The sequence below is a fragment of the Panthera pardus genome, unplaced genomic scaffold (genome assembly GCF_024362965.1).
Source record: "Panthera pardus isolate Hobbes unplaced genomic scaffold, ASM2436296v1 HiC_scaffold_9, whole genome shotgun sequence".
Classification (NCBI taxonomy): domain Eukaryota; kingdom Metazoa; phylum Chordata; class Mammalia; order Carnivora; family Felidae; genus Panthera; species Panthera pardus.
In genome coordinates, this window is record NW_026527024.1 from 2,777,394 (window position 1) to 2,801,249 (window position 23,856).

The 23,856-nt window shown below is 44.3% G+C and overlaps 1 protein-coding gene across 5 annotated transcripts in view; it reads left to right on the forward strand.

Annotated features, from left to right (window-relative positions):
• Positions 1-995: 995 nt before the first annotated feature.
• The window catches only part of GALNTL5 (polypeptide N-acetylgalactosaminyltransferase like 5), a 56,749-nt gene continuing 33,888 nt past the window's right edge, over positions 996-23,856 (forward strand). Inside the window, exons 1-5 of one of the 5 annotated variants that reach the window (XM_019424833.2) lie at positions 1,001-1,241; positions 5,911-6,211; positions 13,906-14,026; positions 20,162-20,328; positions 21,983-22,105. In XM_019424833.2, the coding sequence (XP_019280378.2) occupies positions 5,950-6,211; positions 13,906-14,026; positions 20,162-20,328; positions 21,983-22,105 (673 nt within the window). In that variant the 5' untranslated portion in view covers positions 1,001-1,241; positions 5,911-5,949. Of the gene's footprint in view, positions 1,242-4,149; positions 4,347-5,910; positions 6,212-10,773; positions 10,886-13,905; positions 14,027-20,161; positions 20,329-21,982; positions 22,106-23,856 lie in introns of those variants that run through there. The other 4 variants (XM_019424832.2, XM_019424834.2, XM_019424835.2 and 1 more) reach the window with 4 other exon arrangements.

Sequence of the window (23,856 nt, forward strand, 5' to 3'; positions counted from 1 at the left end):
TGAGAATAGCACTCTGGGCTGCTTTGTTTCTCCTTGTAATTGTTTAATTAGAATCAACTAGGAGGAAACTTGCCTACTCATTTGAGAGAAAACATGCACTGTTTCAACCTCCTAATTTCCTTTTATCCTTAGGGAAGGTTCCAGGCTTTCTGGTCACCCCACAGGATTTACCTCCATTGTCACACGTGCACTTTGCTCTCGTCCCCACGTTCCCTCCCCTCTGCAATCTTTATCTTCCTTCTCTTAACCTCTTCTCTTCAGCACCTACCAGCTTCCTAGTGTCGTCATGAGTTTGTTCTATGCCTTCTGTTTTGTTTTGTTACGTTATTCTTTCCCCTAATGAATCGTTTCTGGCAACAGTGCCCCCTGACTCTTGGGTCGGGACACCAGGCTGTAGCAACTCAGTACACTTTTTATCTTGTATCTTCCCCTAATTTCTCACATGATTATTGTCTCCCTTAAGCAACTCCTGGGTAGTACCCATGACTTCCTTGTCCTTTATACCTACAGAAAAATACCGGACATCTAGAATGTTCTCTGTTCTCTCATTCCTGGTTCTCCAGGGAGAACCCAACCCACCACATACTTTGAAGCAGATGTTGGGTCCCCGACAAAACAGGGTCAGCCTCCTCAGTGAGGGAAAGGTCAAATCTGCTCAGACGTGTTAAGAAGAAATTTCGCAAGCATTTGGCTGAACTTGTGTACTAATATCTAAATATTGAGTAATATAGAGTAAAAAATTAAAAGGCAGCCAAACAACCCTTTGGCTCATCTTTGGGTCCCTTGAGAGGTGTTCTGAAAGCTTATTTTTATCATGTTTATTTCAAAAAAAAAAGGCTAAAAATGAGACTGAGCCTAGATTTTTCCCAATAGGAGGCTTTTCCTATTTCCTTGGTTGAGGAATGAGGATTCTAAGACTCTCTGGAAGGACCCATTGAACTCTGGAAGTCCTGGATTCCACCTGCTGCTTGGAGCTTCTAAGCAGGAACCTCCAGCTGCTGGTGATGCCCTGTGTGATGTCATAGGATTTTGTGACACGGCCTGATGCTACATCATGTGCATGCAGTACAAGGCGGGCAGGGTCACCCAGTACAATCAAGTATTTTCTCAGAATCCAGGCCATTCAGAAAAAAAAAAAATCTCATCTTTCAGATCGTTCAGCCTAGACCCCTGCCTAATTTCACCTGCGACTCAGCTTAGACAACGTATCAACTACAGAGTGGCCAATGTCTCGGTGGTAGGTGGGTGGCCTCGGCGTGCTGAGAAAAATGGGAACAAAGTTGGGGGGTGGGGTGCCTTCCACCTGCATTCAGTGGAAGCGACACATCAAATCGCTGAATCTTGAATGGGATGCTGGCTCTGGGGATTAGGATTAAGATCTGATTTGTAATAAGAGGCTGGGCTATACCACTCTAGAGGTAGGCTGGGCATTATAACGACTTCAGTTCTTGAAAATCTGATCATTTATAGAGAATTTAGTTGTGACAGCATAGCCATGTTTTCTTGACCCTAAAAACTCACACTTTAAAACAAACTCGATGGCTGTGAATCGAGATTTAGTTTAGGGCTTTGGTTTTTCAGTGTGTACGTGTGTGTGAGCGTGTGTGTGCGTGTATACGTTTGGTGGGAGTGGGGGTGGGGCAGAGATGAGGTCCATATTCCAGAGAACCAGGGGGAGCTCTGCTTTACGAAGACATTGCATAAGAAAGCTTCATTAGTAAAATTAAAAAAAAAAAAAATGGAGGAGGCTGATTTTCCTACGGGTTCACATGTAGAGAATTTGCTCCAAATTTTCTTAATATACGAGAATCCTTCTAGACAATATGGATTTATTTTCTTTTCCGGTTTTAGTCCTAGCATGACCCCACATGTGTATTTTGTGTATGCAATCTGCCTCCCCTCACTTGTGTTTTTCGTTAGTTTCTAATTGCTTTTGGTGTTCAGTGGAAATTAAAACAGTGTCAAAATGTGACTTTTAATCTCTAGAAGTGGGGTTAATAGAAGTTAAACGGCTTCATTCTCTTCCCACTTATTTGAATCTGCCCATTTCTCCCTGTTAGAGGCTGTCTTCTTCTCTTACACATTTGACACTTTTTCTTTGCATAATCGAATACCGCATTTTTGAAGAGTAATTTTTCCAGTCAATGGGCCTTCATTGTGCAACCTAGATCTCTGTCAGGGTGTTAAATCCTATGTCTTGGGAGGATGCTCCTATACGAATAAATGCCCCAATTTTATTATCGTTATTATTATCATGTTTTATTTTGAGAGGGAGAGAGAGCATGCGTGCACAAGTTGGGGAGGGGCAGAGAGAGAGGGAGGAGGGGGAGAGAGGGAATCCCGAGCAGGCTCCACACTCGGCTGGAGCCCAATGTGGGGCCCATCTCATGGACCGCAAGATCACGACCTGAGCAGGTATCAAGAGCGGGAGGCTCAACCGACTGAGCCACCCAGGCGCCCCTCCCCCAATCCAATCTTACACCCCCTCCCTTGATCTAGAATCCTCAGGTCTCAGCCCATGCACAGGACCCTGATCCGGTTGGATAGTGATGCCTGGGTTCTGCAGTTCCCTGGGGACACACTCTTTCCTCCCTGAGCAGGACTAGCACATTCCCAGCCAGGCTATGCTGTCACTTGACCCTAATTATTGATCTGGCGGTCAGGAGAGGACTGGGGGTGGGGGGATCCAGAGGAAGGTCGTGCGTGGCTTGCCAAGCATCCTCAAGCACAGGAGCAATGGGCCATTTCTGTAGATCCACAGGGTGGGTCCTCATGGCCCTCCACCCACACACCCCCATCCCAAGTCTTAGCTTCTCCCTCCTTCCCTGGAGTCACCTTCCTCGGAGTCTCGCTGCCCTATCACCAAGCCCTGCACATGAGTCTCAGCTTTCTCTGCCCTTCCAACGTAGGAGATGCGAATCCCTTTATGTGTTGCCAAGGAAGTGAGATTGATACTTTGCCTTAAAGTGGGGACTCGTCACCCTCAGCCTTTCTTTTGTCTTTCTCAAATGCGTCTGTAGCACCCAACACCAAACATTTTGATTCTTCAGCTTTTATAATTACTTTTCCCTGCCCCCAGCTCCCAAATGCACCAACCAGAACTTTCCTTCCCACCAGTTGGCCACTGGTGAAGCCGTAACAAGCGCACTGCTCCAGCCTGCTGCGTTCTAGTCGAACGCTGCCTTTCCACCAGCATGGGGGGTCCTTAAGGCCAGCGGGCGAGCGGTGATGCACCCCCCAAAATCCCACTTTGGTGTCTGTTTCGCAGGACCACCCCACTACCAACTTTCGTAGGTCAAGATCCTCAGAAACAGACTTTGGGACTGAGATTTGCGTGTCGGCACTTTATTGGCATGGGTTTGGGGGAACACCTGCAAGCAAAGGAAACTGGGTCAAGCAATGTTAACCTTAAAAATAAAGCTGCTGCGGGGCATCTGGGTGGCTCAGTTGGTTAAGCCTCCGACTCGGCTCAGGTCGTGATCTCACAACTGGTGGGTTCCAGGCCCCCCCATCCCCACCCCCATCTGGCCCTGGGCTGACAGCTGGAGCCTGGAGCCTGCTTCGGATTCTGTGTCTCCATCTCTCTCTCCCCCTTCCCCACTCCTACTCTCTGTCTCAAAATAAACATTTAAAAGTAAAAATAAAAATAATAAAACTGCCGGTTATCTCGCCAGCAAAAATGGATTTATTTGGTAATAGTGGAGAACCGCCAACCTGCAGAAGCAAGGCAAAACCACAGGCAAGTCTGGAGACTAAAGAGGCTCTTTTATAGAGGAAAGGGGGACGTCGGGAAGGCTGCTGTAAACTAAGAGTTCATTGGAGTAAACTGGACGTTCACAGTATAGCGGCTTCTCATTGGCTGAGCTGTGACTGTCCCTCATTGGCTGGGCTGTTGCCGGGGGAGGAGGAAACCTTCCGTCCTCCTGCAGGGATAGTAGAGTGCGGGTCCTCTGCAAGATGCTCCAGGAGTTGGGGCTACAATTGACGGGGAGTGCTGGAGATGAGAGCGCCCCCTGCCGGCCTCCTGACTCCATTCTGAACAAAGTTTCGTTTCCTTCATTTTCACAACAGAAAGGCTAGACAGTGACGTGGCTGCCACAGGGACTTCTGTGGAAATCTCTGGGCCGGATGAGTCCTCAGAGTCATCTCAAGTTGAAATAAGCAAGTTGGGCTCATCAGCCGGTCTTTAAACATGAGTTGCCTCAGGGAGGGGGAAACTTTGGACAAAGCCGCTTGCCCCCACCAGCGGTAACCCTGGGGGAGGGTCTCAACCATGAGCCAGTACTCGGGCAGCGGGGTCCCACGCAGTGACCTGGTGGCACCACCGCGTAAGACATCATATCCAGGTGTGTTCAGGTGTTTGGGGGGCAAGGTGCTGACCGGGTGGTTTGATGCCATGGAATTGTTGTGGGTCCTGAGTCCTGTGGGGTCTCTGCTGTGAACAAGAGCGGTTAAGAGCCAGAGCGGGTGGGCAGGCTGGTTCCTAGTGCTGGCCTGAGGTCTACACTTCAGAAGCCCGCCTCTTCCCTCGAGTCCTAGAAAGGGTAAAAATGGGAGACGATACTACATGGTCAAATGTGGAGGAAGATACTTGAGTCAGAGCGTGAGGAGGACCCGCACCAGGAGGTCCTAGAAAGAGAGTGATGCTGGAGAGCTTGGGGTTCGTATCCTTGATTCCCTCTTCCAGCCGCCAGGCTGTCACTTGATTTAAAAGGTTGGGGTGGGATGGGGCGCCTGGGTGGCTTGGTCGGTTAAGCGTCCGACTTTGGCTCGGGTCATGATCTCATGGTCCGTGAGTTCGAGCCCCGCGTCGGGCTCTGTGCTGACAGCTCGGAGCCTGGGGCCTGTTTCGGATTCTGTGTCTCCCTCTCTCTCTGCTCCTCCCCTGTTCATGCTCTGTCTCTCTCCGTCTCAAAAATAAATAAATGTTAAAAAAAAATTAAAAAAAAAATAAAAGGTTGGGGTGGGAGAGAAACGCTGCTATATACACATGTGTTTATTACAATGATGCCATTTGATAGACACAGTTTGCAATCCTTATTTTTAAATTTTTTCCAAAGTAATGTATACACAAAAAAATAAAACCAAATCTTATAAAGAGAGTCGGCAGGCCCCTGCCCAATTCTACCCTAATCCCCAGTTCAACTCTCCAAAAGCAATGGCTTTAGACTCTTTTAATATATTTCTTATGACAGTCAAACCTTCATATTTTAAATAATATTCCTAGGCTTCTGCTTCTTGGCTTGTTTTGCACATTCACTTCATTTTTCTGACGTGACTTCCATTTTTTTAAAATCTTAGCTTTCCCCACCCCCACCCCAGCACCTGGGTGGCTCCCTGGGTTAAATATCTGACTCTGGATTTCAACTCAGGTGGTGATCCCACAGTTGGTGAGTCTGAGCCCTGTGGCAGACGGCGCGGACAGCATGGGAAATCGTATTTTCCCTACGAATCTATGTGATGTTTTGATTAATACGGTAGCCAGTGCCTACAGCTTCATCATTCTACAAACATCATTCCTTAATTTTTACCACCAGATAGGACACCGACTTGCACTTGCCCGCCCCAAAGAATCTATCAAATCTGATGTTCTTTTGACCTATCTCCTTTTAGGGGAGGGGTTGAGTGCCAGAGCTCACTAGAGCCCCCATTCCAAGGCGGGCTACCTCTTTCCTGGGCCGGAGCCGCCATCTGGGGTCACTTCCCTTGGTGGGAAGTGATCTTCTGAATACCCGTTTGAAGAGGTTTTGCTAATAGAAAATGAGATCGACTTCAGCCCATCAAAGTATACGATGCATACGTAGAAATGTGTCTGTTTCGAAAACACTGAAAATTGAATTTAAACCAAGTAGATGATCTATAAGTCATGGGAGTATCTAACATAGCTTCTTTTAAATTCTTCTGATTTAGGAAATTAACAAATGAGCCTTCAAAAATGCTAGGTTTACAATGAGAGGCATTTTAATTCAAACTTTACTGTATGGATCCTTGACATTTGGGATCTGGACAGCTCTGTTGTATGTATTTATCAACCACAATCATGTGAGCAACTTGGACAAGAGAACCCAGGAGCCTGCCTCAGTTTGGTCCCTTGAACAAAAATTTCATCGGCAAGTTACTCATGGCTCAGAGGAAATTCCAAGACCGTATGTGAGATTTGAAAGTCCCGATGAAGAAGAAACCAAACCACAGAAATCCTTTTTCAAATTGAGTAAGTATTTTCATTTTCTCCATTAGCCATTTTAAGGGGAAGTATTTTTACTACATATAAATTTTAGGGAAAGCACAAGCCCGGAAGAAGGGCAGAGGGAGAGACAGAGAATCGTAAGTAGCCTCCACGCTCAGCATGGAACCCGACACAGGGCGTCATCCTACAACCCTGGGATCATGACCTGAGCTGAAATCAAGGGTCGGACACTCAACTGAATGAGTCACCCAGGCGCCCTGCAATATTATACATTTTTAATGTATTTGTAGATACTCTGCAATGAATTGCAGTGCTGCGGAAAACATGGATTACAAGGCTTCGTGTGGACATATTTTGTTTCTCTTATGTAAACACCCAGGTTTGGGACAGATGGGATATAGGTAGATCTATGCTTAACTTTAAAAAAAATGACGAAGTGTTTTCCAAGGTAGGCGTGCCATTTAATATCCCTTCCCACAGCATATGAGAATCAAATCTTCGCCAACATTTGACACGGTCAGCTTTTTAGATGTTAGGTATTCGAATGGGTAACCAATGGTATCGTTGTGATCTTAATTTGCATTTCCCTGGGGACTAATAATTTTGAGCACCTTTTCATGTGCTTAATGACCACCCATATATCATCTTTTGTAACATGTCTCTTCCTGTCTTTTGTCCATTTTTAAATTGGGATGTTTGTCTTCTGATTTTTAAGACTTAAAAAAAATTTTTTTTAATGTTTTTATTTTATTTTGAGAGAGAGACTGACTGAGCCACCCAGGTGCCTCGATTTTTAAGACTTTTTATGTATTTATTTATTCATTAAAAAAAAATTTTTTTTAACGTTTATTTATTTTTGAGACAGAGAGAGACAGAGCATGAACGGGGGAGGGTCAGAGAGAGGGAGACACAGAATCTGAAACAGGCTCCAGGCTCTGAGCTGTCAGCACAGAGCCCGACGTGGGGCTCGAACTCACGGACCGCGAGATTATGACCTGAGCCGAAGTCGGCTGCTTAACCGACTGACCCACCCAGGCGCCCCTTTTAAGACTTTTTAAAATGTATTTTGGATTTGAGGCCTTTGATATGTGAGTTGCAAATAGTACAAGTCTATGCCTCGTCTTTTTATTCTCTTTTTTATCGACAAAAAGCACTGTATTAGTTTTAGAGTAGAGCATAATGATTTGGTATGTGTATATATTGCAAAATAATCACCACAATGATTTTTGTTAACAGCCATCACACACACAGTTAAAATCTTTTTTCTTGTGATGAGATCTGTCTTGGCAACTTCCAAATATACAATATAGCATTGTTAACCATAGTCACCATGCTGTACTTTTTAAAATTCTCTTTTCAGTGGTGTCATTCAAGGAGGACAATTTTATTTTATCCTTTTACTTTCTATTTTTCCTTATTTGGCTTTATTTATTTATTTGATATTATATTTATTCTGCTTTATTTATTGATTTCACTTATTTTTATTTATTTGTTTATTTACTTATTTACTTATTTATTTTTGAGGGAGAGAATCTTAAGCAGCCAGCATGGAGCCCTACTCAGGGCTCGATCCCACAACCCTGGGATCATGACCTGAGCTGAAATCAACAATGAGATGCTATGCGGCGCCTGGGTGGCTCGGTCGTTTGGGCGTCCAACTTCGGCTCAGGTCATGATCTCACGGTCCGCGAGTTCCAGCCCCGCGTCGGGCTCTGTGCTGACAGCTCAGAGCCTGGGGCCTGCTTCGGATTCTGTGCGTCCCTCTCTCTCTGCCCCTTTCCCACTCACGCTCTGTCTCTCTCTATCAAAAAATTAATAAACGTTAAAAAAAAATTAAAAAAAAAAGAATCATCTGCTTAACCAACTGAGCCATCCAGGTGCCTCCAAGAAGAACAATTTTAAATTTTGATGTTCAGTCCGTCCCATTTTCTTGTATGGTTCATGTTTTTTATGTTTTATCAAAGTAACCTTCGCCTACCTCAAGTTCTCAGATTCCCTTCTGTGTTTTCTTATAGAAAGTTTAGGTTTTACTTTATATTTTACATCAGGGCCATGATGTGAGGTAGGGATCAATGTTCATTTCCCCTAGGTGGATATCCATTTCATCCAGCACCACTTGTTGAAAAAGCTCCCTTTTTCCATCTTGCCATCTCTGTCAAAAACCAGTTGACTGTTTTTGTTGGGTGTCTTTCTGAACTCTATTCTCATTCTTTTCAAAAATTGTTTTGGGGTGCCTGGGTGGCTCAGCTGGTTAAGTGGCTGACGCGATTTCCGTTCAGGTCATGATCTCACAGTTTGCAAATTCGAGTCCCACGTTGGGTTCTGCACTGACAGTTGGGAGCCTGCTTGGGATTCTCTCTCTCCCTCTCACTCTGCCCCTCCCCAATGCTCTCTCTCTCTCTCTCTCTCTCTCAGAATAAATAAATAAACTTGAAAAAACTGTTTTGGTTATTCTAGATCTTTTGCTTGTTCATATAGGTTTTAGAAACATATTGTCAACGTCTACAAAAAAGCCTGCTGGGTTTTGTTTTGTTTTGTTTGTTTTGTCTCGAGAGAGAGAAAGCAGGGGAGGGGCAGAAAGAGAAGGAGAGAGGGAGAATCCCAAGCAGGCTCCACTTTTGAAATGATGAATTTTCATTTTCATTCAGTTCTGTATATTTTTATATTCCCTTTGAGACTTTCTCTTTGGATTATTTGGAAATGGGTTTTTTAATTTCCAACTCATGGAATAATTCTCTAGCGTCTACTACCGATAATCTAGTTTGGTTCATTTATAGTCTGAAAATATACTCTATGATTTCAATTCTTTTAGAGTTTTTTTTTTTTGAGGTTTGTTTCAGGATCCAGGATATGCTCTGTCTCTGGTGACTGCTCCATGCACACTTGAAAAAAATGCGTATTTGCTCTTTTTGGGTACGGTGTTCTTTACATCCACATCGGTTAGATCCTGTTGGGTGATTGTATTGTTCAGTTCTTCTGTGTCCTCGCTGAGTTTTTGGCTAGTAGTTCTGTCAATTGCTAAGGGTGGGGGTTGAAGACCCCCAACTGTATTTATGGGTTTGTCAGTTTCTACTTTAACTCTATCAGCTTTTGCTTCGTGTGTTTTGAGGCTCTTTTTTGATGTGTTTGTATTTGGAATCATTATGTCTTGCTGGTGCACTGAGCTTTTTATCATAAGGTAATGTCTCTCTTTGTCTCTAGGAATTTTCTCTGGTCTATTTTATCTAATATTAATAGATCCACCCCTGCTTTTCTTTTTTAAGTAGGCTCCATGCCCAAAGTGGGGCTTAAACTCATGACCCCGAGATCAAGAGTCATAGGCTCTACCCACTGAGCCAGCCAGGAGCTGCTTTTTTGATTAATATTTGCAAATATATCCTTTTCTATCCTTTTACTATCAATCAACCTATGTTTCATTGAAGTAAGGTGCTTGTAGAATAGCATATTATTGGAACATTTTTTAAATCTCTGTAAATCTAGGCTTTTAATTGGTATATTTAGATCATTTGTATTTAAGACAGTTATTGATGTCAGAGTTTCTTAGCCAGTTTTTCATTTGTTCCCTCTGTTTCTCAATCTTGTGTTTCCCTTTTCTTTCCTTTCTGTGAGTTACTGGAACATTTTTTCAAAATTCCGTTTTGATTTATTTTATACTGTTTTTTTTTTTTTTTCAACAGATTGCTTTGTATGGTTTCGCTCGGGGTTGCTGTAGGTATCATGCAATCCATCTGTAACTTAACAGTCTCCTTGAATTGATGTTTTTCCACTTCAAGTAAAGTGTAAGCAGTCCCTTAGCCCTCCTCAATTAAAAAATTTACTTGTCTTCCGCATTGAGCGTCACATTACCTGGTGCTATAATTGTTGTTTCAGACACCAAATATGATTTAAGAAACTCATGATAGGGGTGCCTCCATAGCTCAGTCGGTTAAGCGTCTGACTCCTGACTCAGCTCAAGTCATGAACTCATGGTTTCTAAGTTCCAGCCCCACATCAGGCTTTGCATGGACAGGGCAGAGCTTGGTTGAGATTCTCTCTCTTCCCTTCTTTCTCTGTCCCTCCCCCACTCGGTCTTGCTCTCTCAAATAAATAAACATTAAAACAATGAAAAAAAGAAACTCATGAAAAGGACAGCCTATTATTTTGTCCCTATTTTTATCCATTTTGATGTTCTTTTTTCTTATCTGAAGTCCCACCCTTCTGTTATCATTTCCTTTTTGTTTAGAGAACTTACTTTTGCTGTTCTTTAAGGGCAGGTTACAAATTCTTAGTTTTTCTTCACTTAGGAGTGTCTTTATTTTCTCATAATTCCCAAAGGATATTTTTGAGGAATGTAGAATTTGCTTATTGACAGTTCTTTTCTTGCAGCATTCAGAAATGTTCTGTCACTTCCTTCCCTCCTCCACAATTTCAAAATTTTTTTAACGTTTATTTATTTTTGAGGGAGAGAGAGAGACAGTGTGAGTGGGGGAGGGGCAGAGAGAGAGAGAGAGAGATAGAGAGAGAGAGAGAGGCACAGAATCTGAAGTAGGCTCCAGGCTCCGAACCGTCAGCACAGAGCCCAATGCGGGGCTAGAACTCACAAACCGTGAGATCATGACCTGAGCCGAAGTCGGACGCTCAACCGACTGAGCCACCCAGGTGCCCCGCCTCCTCCTCGATGTCAAACGAGAAATCCACGGCCATTCAGATTGATCCTCTGTGAGTCCTACTTCTCTTCTCTCTGGCCACTTTCAAAAGTTTTCCTTTGCCTTCAGTTTTCAGAAATTTAGTTATGATGTGGCCCGACATGCATTTCTTTGGTTTATCCTGTTGGGGTTTTGTTCAGTCTCCTCTGAGTCTATAGATGTCCAACTTTCACCAAATTTGGGGAGTTTCCAGCCTTATTTCCAGAGTACTTTTTCAGTCCTACTCTGACTCCTCCCCCAGGGCTCCGATAACACACGGATCGGCTCTTTTCGTCGTCAGCGTGCAGGTTCCTGAAACTCTGCATTTTTTTCCTGTCTGCTTTCTCTGTTGTTCAGATCCGGTGGATTTCACTGATCAGCCATCATCGCTCTACTATTAAGCCGGTCCAGTGAGGTTTTTTTATTTAGACCATTGTGGTTTTTAGTTCTATATCTTCCATTTTTTAAAATATAACTTGTGTTTCTTTGCTGAGATTTTCCCTTTTCCATTTGTTTCCAAACATTCTTCTGATGACTGCTTTAGCATGAGAAGTCAGATCATTCTGACCTCTGATTCATCTCTGTATTGTCTTTTCATTCAATTTGAGATCCCTGGTTCTTGGCGTGAGAATGGGTTTTCGATTGTATTCTGGGCCTTTGGGATATTATGCAACACCGGGTCCTAATTAAGCTTCTTTATTAGGGGCCATCCCCTGCAGCACAAGGGTGGGCCAGGTGGGAGGTATTCTCAGTTTCCCCACTGGGTCTGCTGACACCATTCCTGCAGCCAGGGATCACCCTGGGGGAGGGGAGGAGTTCAGCTCCCGCTTTGGTAAAATGAGGCACAGACGTGCATGAAGTTGTTGTCTTGGAGTTAGCTCCCCAGTGGGCCTCGCGGACAGCCAGTTAGGAGACAGGAGAAGCAGAGTCAGTGTCCAGCTTTGCATAACCTGCTTCTCTTATTGCCACCGGGTGGGGTAGAGGGTTAGCTCTCCACTGGGCCCTGCTAACGTGAGGGGCAGGGGCTATGTGGAATGGTGACGAGCCCCACCTTGCGTCCCCTCCAGAAGCCTCTTCGCTGCCAGCTGGGCTTGGAGGCTCAGCATTGCTATTGCCACGGCGCTATCTGGGGGAGAATGAGAGTGTCACCTGTTTCCCCCAGGCCGGCTTACCGAGGGGCAGCTCCCCGCCCAGCCTGCCCGCACCCCCCAGGTAATCAGAGCCCTGCTGCTTCTGCCACGAAGGGGGATAGGAGGGTGGGTTCTGCTCAGTCCCACCCACACCACTGCCCTTTACTCCCTTGGGTGTGGTGGAAGGCCTCCTCCCTGCCCCGGGGGGTGGTGTGGTTCTCCCACTTCTGCTTGACTTGATTAGGTTTGTCCAAAGGATTTCTTGGTTTGCCTCCCCCCCTCCCCGCCCTGTGGCTGGAGGGAACAGACTTATCTGGGAGGCTTTTTGGCCTGTGCCATTGGTGGTTCTGCTGGGAGGCTTCTACAGACCTCTGTCTGGGAGATGCGGGAGGCAGCGAGGAAATTAGGAGCTCCCATGTCCTTCCTCCAGTCCTGAGGCATCTGCCTCCTTATTTCCCCTTTTCTGAGCCCTCCTATGCCCATCTATTGTGTTACGTTCAGGATTTCTCAGGTGCAGGAAAGAGGGCTTAGGGGAAATGGGGTTACTGCATCCTGAAGAGAATCCCTTTTGTATATAATATAGCCTTTTATATCGGTTTTGGAAAGCACTCCGTAGGCATTGGAAAAGAAAGTTCATTCTTCAAAAACAAAGCAAAATTCAAATCCACTAAGGAAATAGTGCTAATGACATTTATCAGGTTCTTTCTAACTTTTTCTCTGACTTAGAGTTGTTCTTAAAATATTCCATTACTACTTGTGGCAGGTATATATTGATATCTCTAATGATTTTAACGTATTTTGCTGTAGCATCATTTGATGTCTGCAAGCTCATTATTATTTAGTCTTTATTATAACTTATTGTGAGTATAAAATGACTTTCTGGATGTTGCTTCCGATGAATTCTGTACTTTTTTTTTTTTTTAATTTATTTCTGAGACAGAGAGAGACAGAGCATGAGCAGGGGAGGGGCAGAGAGAGAGGGAGACACAGAATCCGAAGCAGCCTCCAGGCTCCGAGCTGTCAGCACAGAGCCCGACGCGGGGCTCGAACTCACGGACCGCGAGATCATGACCTGAGCCAAAGTCGGACGCTCAACTGACTGAGCCACCTAGGTGCCCCAAATTCTGTACTTTTTAAATGATATTTTGACTCCTGCCTTCTTAGACCCTTCTTTTACTTTTAACCATTCTAGTTCATTCTGTTTATCTTTTGTGATTACATTTTATTTGTTCATTGACATCTGAGAATTTTTCTCTCTTAAGAGGAAATTTACTCCAACTTCGTTTTGTGTTAGGACTGGTAATTTGGGGGTGGCCTCTGGCATCTTGTTATTTTTTTAATTTTTATATTTATTTATTTTTTGAGAGACATAGAGCACAAGTTGGGGAGGGGCAAGAGAGGAGGAGACACAGAATCCGAAGCAGGCTCCAGGCTCCGAGCTGTCAGCACAGAGCCCGATGCAGGGCTCGAACTCACAAACCATGAGATCATAACCTGAGCTGAAGTCGGATGCTTAACCAACTGAGCCACCCAGGCGCCCCTGGCATCTTGCTATTAAAAAATGGCCAGTGGCATTTTTTATTCTCTGCAATGGAATGAATGTGGGGCGGGGGAGGGGTTCGAGCCCCCTTCCGGAAATCCCTCAGCTACAATCTCAGGACCACTGTGAATCATGATGGGACCAAGGAGGCTGAACACATCCTTCCCTAGAGGGACTGAGTGACCAAAGACTGGCTTGTTCATACTTTTCTAAGGAATCTGCTGATTTTAATCTTGTCATCCAGGGGGTAGTTAGGTTCCAGGATAATGACTCTGACTCATTATAAAAGGAGTGAATTCAGGATATAGTTGTTCTTATGGTCCTTGATCAAAGCGACATTAGTAAACTTGTTACTTACGTGACTCTCATTACCCTTTCTTGCAGGTAAGGATTTTAACTATTCAAGCTCAGAATTTGTTGATGGATTTTTAAAATATGGATTTAACACCATTCTCAGTAAAAGCTTGGGCAGTGAGAGAGAAGTGCCAGATACCAGAAATAAAAAGTATGTTTCTCCTAATTTTTTATTGAGGTATAGTTGAAATAGAAGATTATATTCGTTTCAAGTGTGCAACATGATTTGATATTTACATATATTGCAAAATAGTCACCACAATAAGGCTAGTTAACATTGGCTACCATACATACCTACCAAAAATATTTGCATGTGTGATGAGGAATTTTAAGATCTATTCTCTCTGCTACTTTCAAATATGCAGCATAGTATTATTAACTATAGTTACCATATAGACATTATATCCCCACGATGCATTTATTTTATTTTATTAAAAAAAATTTTTTTTAAACGTTTATTTATTTTTGAGACAGAGAGAGACAGAGCATGGACGGAGGAGAGGCAGAGAGAGAGGGAGACACAGAATGGGAAGCAGGCTCCAGGCTCTGAGCCGTCAGCACAGAGCCTGACGCGGGGCTCGAACTCACAGACCGCGAGATCGTGACCTGAGCTGAAGTATTACGCTTAACCGACTGAGCCACCCAGGCGCCCCACGATGCATTTATTTTATAATGGAGCTTTGTTTTGTCCATCCCCTTCCTCTGGCAACCACCAGTTCGTTCTCTGTATTTATAAGCTTGGGTTGGGGATGTTTGGTTGGTTGGTTGTGTTTTAGATTCCACATATAAGTGAGATCATATGGTATTTATCTCTCTCTGACTTCTCTGACTTATTACGTTTAGTGTAACGCCCTCAAGGTCCATCCATGTTCTTGCAAATGACAAGATTCCATTCTTTTTTTATGTTGAATAACATTCCATTGTGTATATGACACTGCATTCTTTATCCATTCATCCACTGATGGACGGTGAGGTTGTTTCTGTGTCTTAGCTATTGTAAATAATGCTGCAGTGAACTTGGGGTGCGTATGTCTTTATGAGTTAGTGCTTTCATTTTCTCCAGGTAAATACCTGCCAGTGAAATTGTTAGATCATATGTTAGCTTTCTTTTGAATTTTTTGAGGAACTTCCATGCTGTTTTCCATTTTGGCTGCACCAATTTCCATTCCCACCAACAGGGCATAAGGGTTGGCTCTTCACCACATCCTCTTCAACACTTGTTATTTCTTGTCTTTTTGACAATAGCCATTCTGACAGGTGTGAGATGATATCTCGTTGTGGTTTTGATTTGCATTTCCTGATTATTAGTGACAATGAGTACTTTTTCATGTACCTGTTGGCCATCGTATGCCTTTGGAAAAATAGCTGTTCAGATTTTCTGCCCATTTTTAAAAAACATTTTGTTATTGATTATTTATTCTTTGAGAGACAGACAGAGGAACAGTGCATGAGCAGGGGACGGGCAGAGAGGGAGGGAGACACGGAATCCGAAGCAGGCTCCAGGCTCTGAGCCATCAGCACAGAGCCCGATGCGGGGCTCCAACTAACGAACGGTGAGATCATGACCTGAGCCAAAGTCGGTCACTCAACCAACTGAGCCACCCAGGCACCCCAGATTTTCTGCCCATTTTTTAATTGAATTGTTTGTTTGGTATCGAGTTTTACGAATTCTTTGTATATTTTAGATGTTAATCCCTTATCGCGTGTATGATTTTCTCCCATTCAGTACAGGTTGCCTTTTCCTTTTGTTGATGATTTCCTTTGCTCTGCAGGAGCTTCTTAGCTTGATATAGTTCCTCTTACTTATTTATACTTTTGTTGTCTTTGTTTTTGGAGCCAGATCCAAAACATCATCCCCAAGATTGATGTCAAGAAACTTACTACTACCTCTGTCTCCTTCTAGGATCTTTATGGTTTTGGGTCTTACCTTCAAGTCTTTAATCTATTTCAAGTTAATTTCTGTGTCTGGTGTTAAGAGAGTGGTCCAGTTTCATTCTTTTGCATGTGGCTAGCAACATTGAAAAGACTGTCCTTTCCCCGTTGTGTATTCTTGGCTTTTTTTCTTAATTGATTAATCATAAATGGATGATTTTATTTTCTTTCTGAGCACTCTACTCTGTTCCATTGATCCATGTGTCTCTTTTTATGCCAATGCCAAACCGTGTTCGTTACTACAGCTTTGCAACAGAGTTTGAAGTCAGAGCATGTGATGCCTCCAGCTGTGTTCTTGTTTCTCCAAATTGCTTTGCCTCTTCAGCGTCTTCTATAGTTTCATATGAGGATTTCATATGAGGATTCTTTGTTTTATTTCTATGAAAAATGCCATTGGAATTGTGATACGGATTGCATTGAATCTGTAGATTTCTTTGGTAGTAAGGACATCTTCATGGTGTCAAATTCTTTTTTTTTTTTTTTTTTAATGTTTATTTCTGAGAGACAGAAAGAGACAGAGCACAGTGGGGGAGGGGCACAGAGAGAGGGAGACGCAGAATCCCAAGCAGGCTCCAGGCTCTGAGCTGTCAGCACAGAACCTGACGTGGGGCTTAACCTCACGAACTGTGAGATCGTGACCTGAGCCGAAGTCGGATGCTTAACCGACTGAGCCACCCAGGCCCCCATCAGTGTCAAATTATTTTAACCCCTGAGGGCAAAACACCCTTCCACTTATTTGTGTCTTCTTTAATTTCTTTTATTAATGTCTTCTAGCTTTCAGTGTACAAGTCTAAACATGAACATGTTTTAAGTTTTTAAATATAAACAGTTACTAACCAGATTTTAATTTTGGCATATTAGCAGTCTTGTAATATAGATTCCTGTTTTTGGGACTTGGAGTAGATAGTTTCAAAATTCTAGAGTTGAGAATACCTTCCCCATTTGCACCAAATGTATCCTAGGTATTTATAAGAATTGCATCTCCCCCAAGATATTTTTACTAAATTACCAATGAGGACATTTAGACAAAGGGATATTTCTTTTTCTTTCTTTTTAATTTTTTAATGTTTACTTATTTACTTTGACAGAGAGAGAGCAGGGGAGGGGCAGAGAGAGAGGGAGAGAGAGAGAATCCCAAGCAGATGCTACACTGTCAGCCCAGAGCTCGATGCAGGGGCTCGATCTCACAAACCACGAGGTCATGACCTGAGCTGAAATCAAGAGTTGGACGCTCAACCGAGCGAGCCACCCAGGCCCCCTAGAGAGAGAGATTGTCCAAAGACAGAAGTGAACTTGGAAGTTTTCCTATTCAGAATATTAACTTCTTTGACGGGAAATTCGGTTTTCAGCCATTCTTGTACTAATCTTGTTATTTCACTAAATGGGATTTCCATTTCAGCTTTGCCTTAAAGTTCGTATGATTATTTTCACTAGCTATTGAAGTATTTGATACAGATCTTTGAAGAGACCATTTTTATGTTGCTTGGTCTTCTGATGTAATTTTTGTCTTTGCACTTTTCAGTTTGGAAATAATTTCAGACCTACAAAATGGTTGAAAAAAATCTCTCAAAGAATTCCTGTAGAGCCTTTTCTTAGATTCCCCAAATGTTAATATCTTCTACAGACACAATTTAAATATTTACAGCTGCCCCACTAGTGTCCTTTTTCTGGAAAGGTCCAACCCAGGATGACTTGTGGCATTCCCATGCCCTCGGTTTTCTTTCATCTGAAACTGTTCCCAAGTCTTTATCTTTCATGACTATAACACTTTTTAAGAGAGCTAACCAGTTTTTTTCTAGAATGTTCCTCAGTTGGAGTTTGATGTTTCCTTGTGATCAAATCCTGGTCATGCTTTTTGGTAGGAATCCCATAGAAATGATGTTATGTCCTCCTTGAGCATCATATTAGGAGGCACTTGATGTCCATTTGTCCCATTACTAACGAGGTGACTGGGGGTGAAGATACTTTTGATCACTTGACCAAAACAGAAGGTGTCAGATTTCTGCACCGCAAAATTACTATTTATCCTTTTGTAGTTAATAACTTGGGTAGCTTTCTTTTAAATTTTAAGTACAGAAAACCTGGCAAATATCAAAAAGCACAAAAGGGGCAAGTCGGCACGCCCCCAGTCCTACAGTCTTTTCTTCTTAGTGCACAAGGTATAACCCAACTATCTCCCCCCTACCCAGTGCACTCTGTGTCTGTCCCTGTGCCCTAATTTTCCCTTTTTTCGAGGATGCCAGTCTTATTGGACTTACGTCCACCTTAATGACATCTTCCTCATTGCTTCTGCAACAGCCCCATTTCCAAATAAGGGCACATCCTGAGGAACTGGGGGTGAGGACTTCAACCGATGAATTTGGGGGAGACACAACTCAACGCACAATAGTCCTGCTTTCTACCGGACTCTTGGTCACCTATATGACCAGCAAAGAACAGAGCAGCTGACCAAGGATGACCAAACTCAGGTCTTGTCCAAATTACTTTTACCCTGAAAAACTGCCTGCTTAGGTAAGAAACGTTTAAGTCAGCAAAGACCACAGCAACATTTATCAGTTAATTTTGGAGAAACTCATACACACAGGGGCCTAACGGGTCCTGGTGGGACGTAGTCTCAGGCTCCTCCACTCACATGGTCTATCTTCCATTTATCCACAGTTTTCTTCAAATGATATGCCCAGGACTGAATGTCACGTTAGAGACGGGCCTAAGTAGCACGAGCTCCCCCTGGACCATCACATCCCTCGTATTATCCTTCCATTAGCCCCCACCCCACTCTCTCTCACCTACTGCCTGTCTGGCCACAGTCCGTTAGCCCAGGGACGGGCACCTGAGTTGCGCTGGGCCAGTGAATCCTTACTGTGCATTTGGAGCCAGAGAGAAAGTCTTACCAGTTTCTTCTTGGGTGCTGATGTTGGCCACAATTCCCACTCCCGTGGAATAAAGAGGTGCAAACGAGTCAGGTTGCAGACAGAGGATAAGAATCCTATAATGAGCCTGATGTAATACTTACTGTCTGCCAGGTGCCGTTCTGAGCATTTGACACAGCAACTCATTGGACCCACACAACCTATGAGGAAGGCTGATCTTGTTATAGTTACTATTATTCCCAGGTGGAAAGACAACAGCAGAAGTGGACAGAGTGTCCAAGTGGCTTTCAAGCCTCTGGCTCCAGTCATTCTTCTTGCCTGTACACTTGTCACCAGGTCCTGTGGGGCATGGGGGGGGGGGGTCCCCTTCCAATGTACTCCCCTTTCTTTTGCTTAAACTAGCACCAGGGGGATTGCCATTTACAACCGAAATATTTCAAAATACAAAATACAACAAAATACAACCACAATACAAAATACAAAATATTTCAAAATATTTCAAAATATTTCAAAATACAAAATAGCGTTGTTGAACGCTAATCAACAGCTAATAACTAATATTATTACAATTCAGCTTCTGTTCTTCTCTCCTCTGCACGAAAATAATGACACGCTTTTGTCAAATCCCTGGAAGAAATCCAATTACGCTATATCCACTGCATTTCTTTGTTGCAACAAACTGAGGCACCAGATTTTCTTTGCAGACAGTGCAATGTGGTTGATTTGTGCCTTTCAGTGTGAATCAGCGTATTAATACACTTTAATAATAGAAACCAAAATACCGGTATGAGTCACGTTTACATTGTGTTCGAATTGAATTAAGATGGTCCAAACAGAGTCTCCAGGGAAGAGCACTTATTGCTGGCATGAAGAAGTGGGGGATGACTTAGGGGCATTTGGGTGGCTCAGTCGGTTGAGAGTCTGACTTTGGCTCAGGTCATGATCTCGCGGTTTGTGAGTTCGAGCCCTGCGTGGGGCTCTATGCTGACAGCTTGGAGCCTGGAGCCTGCTTCGGATTCTGTGTCTCCCTCTCTCTTGTCTCTCTCTGTCTCTCTCTCAAAAAGACATAAATATTGGGACACCTGGGTGGCTCAGTCGGTTGGGCATCTGACTTTGGCTCAGGTCATGGTCTCGAAGTTTGTGAGTTCAAGCCCCACGTCGGGCTCTGTGCCGACAGCTCAGAGCCTGGAGCCTGCGTCGTGTTCTGTGTCTCCCTCTCTCTCTGCCCCTCCCCCACTTGCACTCTGTCTCTCAGAAATAAATAAACGTTAAATAAATACATAAATGTTAAAAAAAAAATTTAAGAGAAAATATTAGAATAGATAAGAAGTTAGAAAAGCTTTTGTACCTTAATTTTAGTGTTTTCAAATGTTTGGTCACCTTATTATCGTAATCATCCATTAAGGGAATAAAGAGGAAAAACCGTAAATGATTTGCGTCAGTGAGACCACAAATCATTTTCTTCCCTTTACGTATCCTGGCAGGTGTTTTCAAAAACGTTACCCAGCCAACCTACCTACTGCCAGCGTTGTCATCTGCTTCCACAACGAGGAGTTTAACACCTTGTTTCGGACCATGTTCAGTGTCATAAACCTCACCCCACGCCTCTTCCTTGAAGAAATTATTCTGGTAGACGACATGAGCGACTCTGGTAAGACAGAACTCCATCCATCGACGTCATGTGCTCTGACGGCGATCTCTGATGGCGCTTGGGTTCTTTTTTACTCATTTTACATTTGATGGGTGTGGAGGCAGGCGCCGTTGGCTCACCGGTGGGGATGTAAGAGCCGGTCCCTGCCCCCCGGTGTTGGGCTCACGGGCGATCAGTGCTTCCTTGAGGTAAATATAGGAGCACCAACCTGGCCTTCAGAGGTCATGGAGGCTGTTCAGGAAGAGGTGACATCTAAACCCATGTCTGAGGGGTGAGTTGGAGGTACCTAGATGGAGAGGAGGGAGAAAGTGTTTTAGGCAGAGGAAATAGCGTTGTCAAGACCCAGAGGTAACATCCTGAGTTGGGGATAGTTCCGTACTTCCTGTAGGTTACATATGAGTATAGCATCGGGAGAGAGTATGGACATACAGCCAGAACCACAAAAAGGCAACGCCGCTCATGAGGGACTCTGGTTGAATTTTCTCTGGAGAAATGGAGTGCTATCAGAGGCTTAATGCAGGGAAGAGACAGGACCTAAGTCCTTGTCACGAAAGAATTCTCATCAGACCAACTGCAGTCAAGAGCATGCGCTCCTCTGCGCGTTGGTTTCAAAGAGTCGTGATATGAATACAAAATCTGATTAGTTATCCGTTTTACAGCTTAATTATAAACCTGAGGCAAACCAAGAGGACCCAGACTAGTGAAAAGCTCGGAGTCTGTAAGTCCCTGTAGGGGTCCATTTCCCTTGGGAGCAATATATCAGTATTGGATAGGTTTCCTACAGAAGAGTTAACCTAATCTGTGAATCTGACCCCCTGCGGGCTGGGAAAGAAAAAAAGGAGAGAGAGTAGGGAGACGAACAGGCAGGGGTACAAAAGAGCATGTTCCAGGAGACTGACCCGTGGGGAAGTGACTCTACTTTGTCCAACTGAAGATTACTCAAGCCAACGTCAGCTACGCTTAGGAATTTCACACGTTGGCCCGGCACTACCATGTATGACGTGATTTCTCCGAGAACCACTCTTTATTTCTACTATTGTGCACAGGAGGGGATGTGTAGAGAATGGTCAGAGTCCTTATCCCATCAGTAGCACCGGGCAGCACATTTGGCCGCATGCTGAGCGAGAAGTCCCCAAAGCCCTGAGCAAGGGACGGGGGTTGGCGGGAGACCTTCTGCTAGACTGTGGCTTAAAAATTTTTTTTTATGTTTATTATTTATTTTTGAGAGTCAGAGAGACCGAGCATGAACAGGGAAGGGGCAGAGAGAGAGGGAGACACAGAATCCGAAGCAGAACCCAGGCTCCGAGCCGTCCGCACAGAGCCCAGAGCGTGTAAGAGGCATGTCCAGAGCTGACATGTTAGTGAGAAAGTCAGATTGCTCCAAAGCGCCAAGACTCATGCTTTTCCTATTAAATTCTTAACAGTGACTTATCAAAATAGAGGTATTTCACCAGAAACCTAGAAGAATATTTACGGTTGATTTCAATGCTGAATCACGTTTCTCTCCCTTCCTCACATAGGATCACATTTGTAACGTTAGCACCTTCTGTGGCAGAACATGGTTTTCAGCAATCCGTCAAAATTGTGATATATTGCTATCTTGTCTGTAGCTCTAGTTTCTACGTTGTCAAGTGTTGGATGTTTTTTTTTCCAGATGATTTGAAAGAAAAACTAGACCACCACCTGGAAATTTTTCGGGGAAAGATTAAATTAATAAGAAACAAAAAGAGAGAGGGACTGATCCGATCACGGATGATAGGGGCCTCTCGTGCTTCAGGTATGAGCCTTCCATTTGTGGCTTGACCCCATGTCTGTATCACAGAGACCCTCCTGCCCGTGCAGAGATAGTTTCTCGTGGGGCCCCTCCAAGTCTCCACTGGCATAAGAAGAAGAGTGGATGTGTATTTCAGCCATATGAGTCTTTGGACTCTGAAAGTACACATTCTGCTCTAAGATGTCGATTTGTTATTTCATTTATTTTTATTTTTTATTTATTTGTTTTTTTTTAACGTTTATTTATTTTTGAGACAGAGAGAGACAGAGCACGAACGGGGGAGGGTCAGAGAGAGGGAGACACAGAATCCGAAACAGGCCCCAGGCTCCGAGCTGTCAGCACAGAGCCCGACGCGAGGCTCGAACTCACAGACCACGAGATCATGACCTGAGCCGAAGTCGGACGCTCAACCGACTTGAGCCACCCAGGGGCCCCTTTATTTATTTGTTAAAAAAATTTTTTTTTAATATTCATTCACTTTTGAGAGACAGACAGAGACAGAGCACGATGAGCAGGAAAGGGGCAGAGAGAGGGAGACATAGAATCTGAAGCAGGCTTCAGGCTCTGAGCTGTCGGCACAGAGCCCGACGTGGCGCTCGAACTCACAAACTGCGAGACCATGACCTGAGCCGAACGAAGTCAGACGCCCAACCAACTGAGCCACCCAGGCACCCCTTTTTATTTTTTATTTTTTTAATGTTTATTTTTGACAGAGACAGAGACAATGCGAGTGGGTTAGGGGCAGAGAGAGAGGGAGACACAGACTCAGAAGCAGGCTCCAGGCTCTGAGCTGTCAGCACAGAGCCCGATGCGGGGCTCAAACCAACGAACTGTGAGATTATGACCTGAGCCAGAGTCGGACGCTTAACCCAGTGAGCCACCCAGGCGCCCCTGCTTTGTTATTTCAAATGGAAGGTGTGTTTTTGCAGGAGCTATAAGGTTAGATCCCGTTACAGGATGAATTCCCCCAGATACAGACTCTGGCCTGGAGCTCCACATGCAGCCAGGAGAGCAAGACTTTCTAGGGACGGTGGGGCCCTGGTGCAGCTACCTGTCCCACAGGGAAACCCTGAAGTCAGGTGGGGACCAAAGGCCAAGACAAAATGAGAAGAGAGAGAGTGTCACGATGGAGAGAGGGAGAGTGTGGACCAGAAGCTTCTGGCCTGAAACCCGCCATGGGGGAGAGGGAAGGAAGGAGGTCTGGGCCGTGTGGCTGTCAGTAGGTCGCGGGGCTGGTGGGGAGTCCCAGAGCACAGTCCTGCCTCGAGGCCCAAATGGCCCCGCTCTGCCTCTGCCCCCAATACGCATGTGTGCTTTGTCCTTGGCTGGAGTCCCTGGGAGGCCATGGCCTTGGGGTGAATACTGAGCAGATCCCAAAGATTGGGAAGCTGTCAAACGGCCCCTCCCTGCAGGCTGTCTTGAAGGGCATCGCTACATCCAGTCTCTGTGGTCACATGACCTCCTCTCTGTGTCTGTGTCCAAATCTCCCTCAGATTAAGGGCCCACCTCCTCCAGCAGGACCTCATCCTAACAAATCCCGTCTACGACAATCCTATTTCCAAATACAGTCACATTCTGAGGTCTTGGGGGTTAGGACTTGAATATATCTTTAGGGGACACAATTCAACACACAATACTACCAAAGAGTTTGGGATGGAGTTGTTTTGTTTTGTTAAGGAGAAAGTCTTGTTAATTTTTTATTTAGAAAAGTTTCAAACCCATAGAACACTTATATAAAGATCCACGAGATGTTG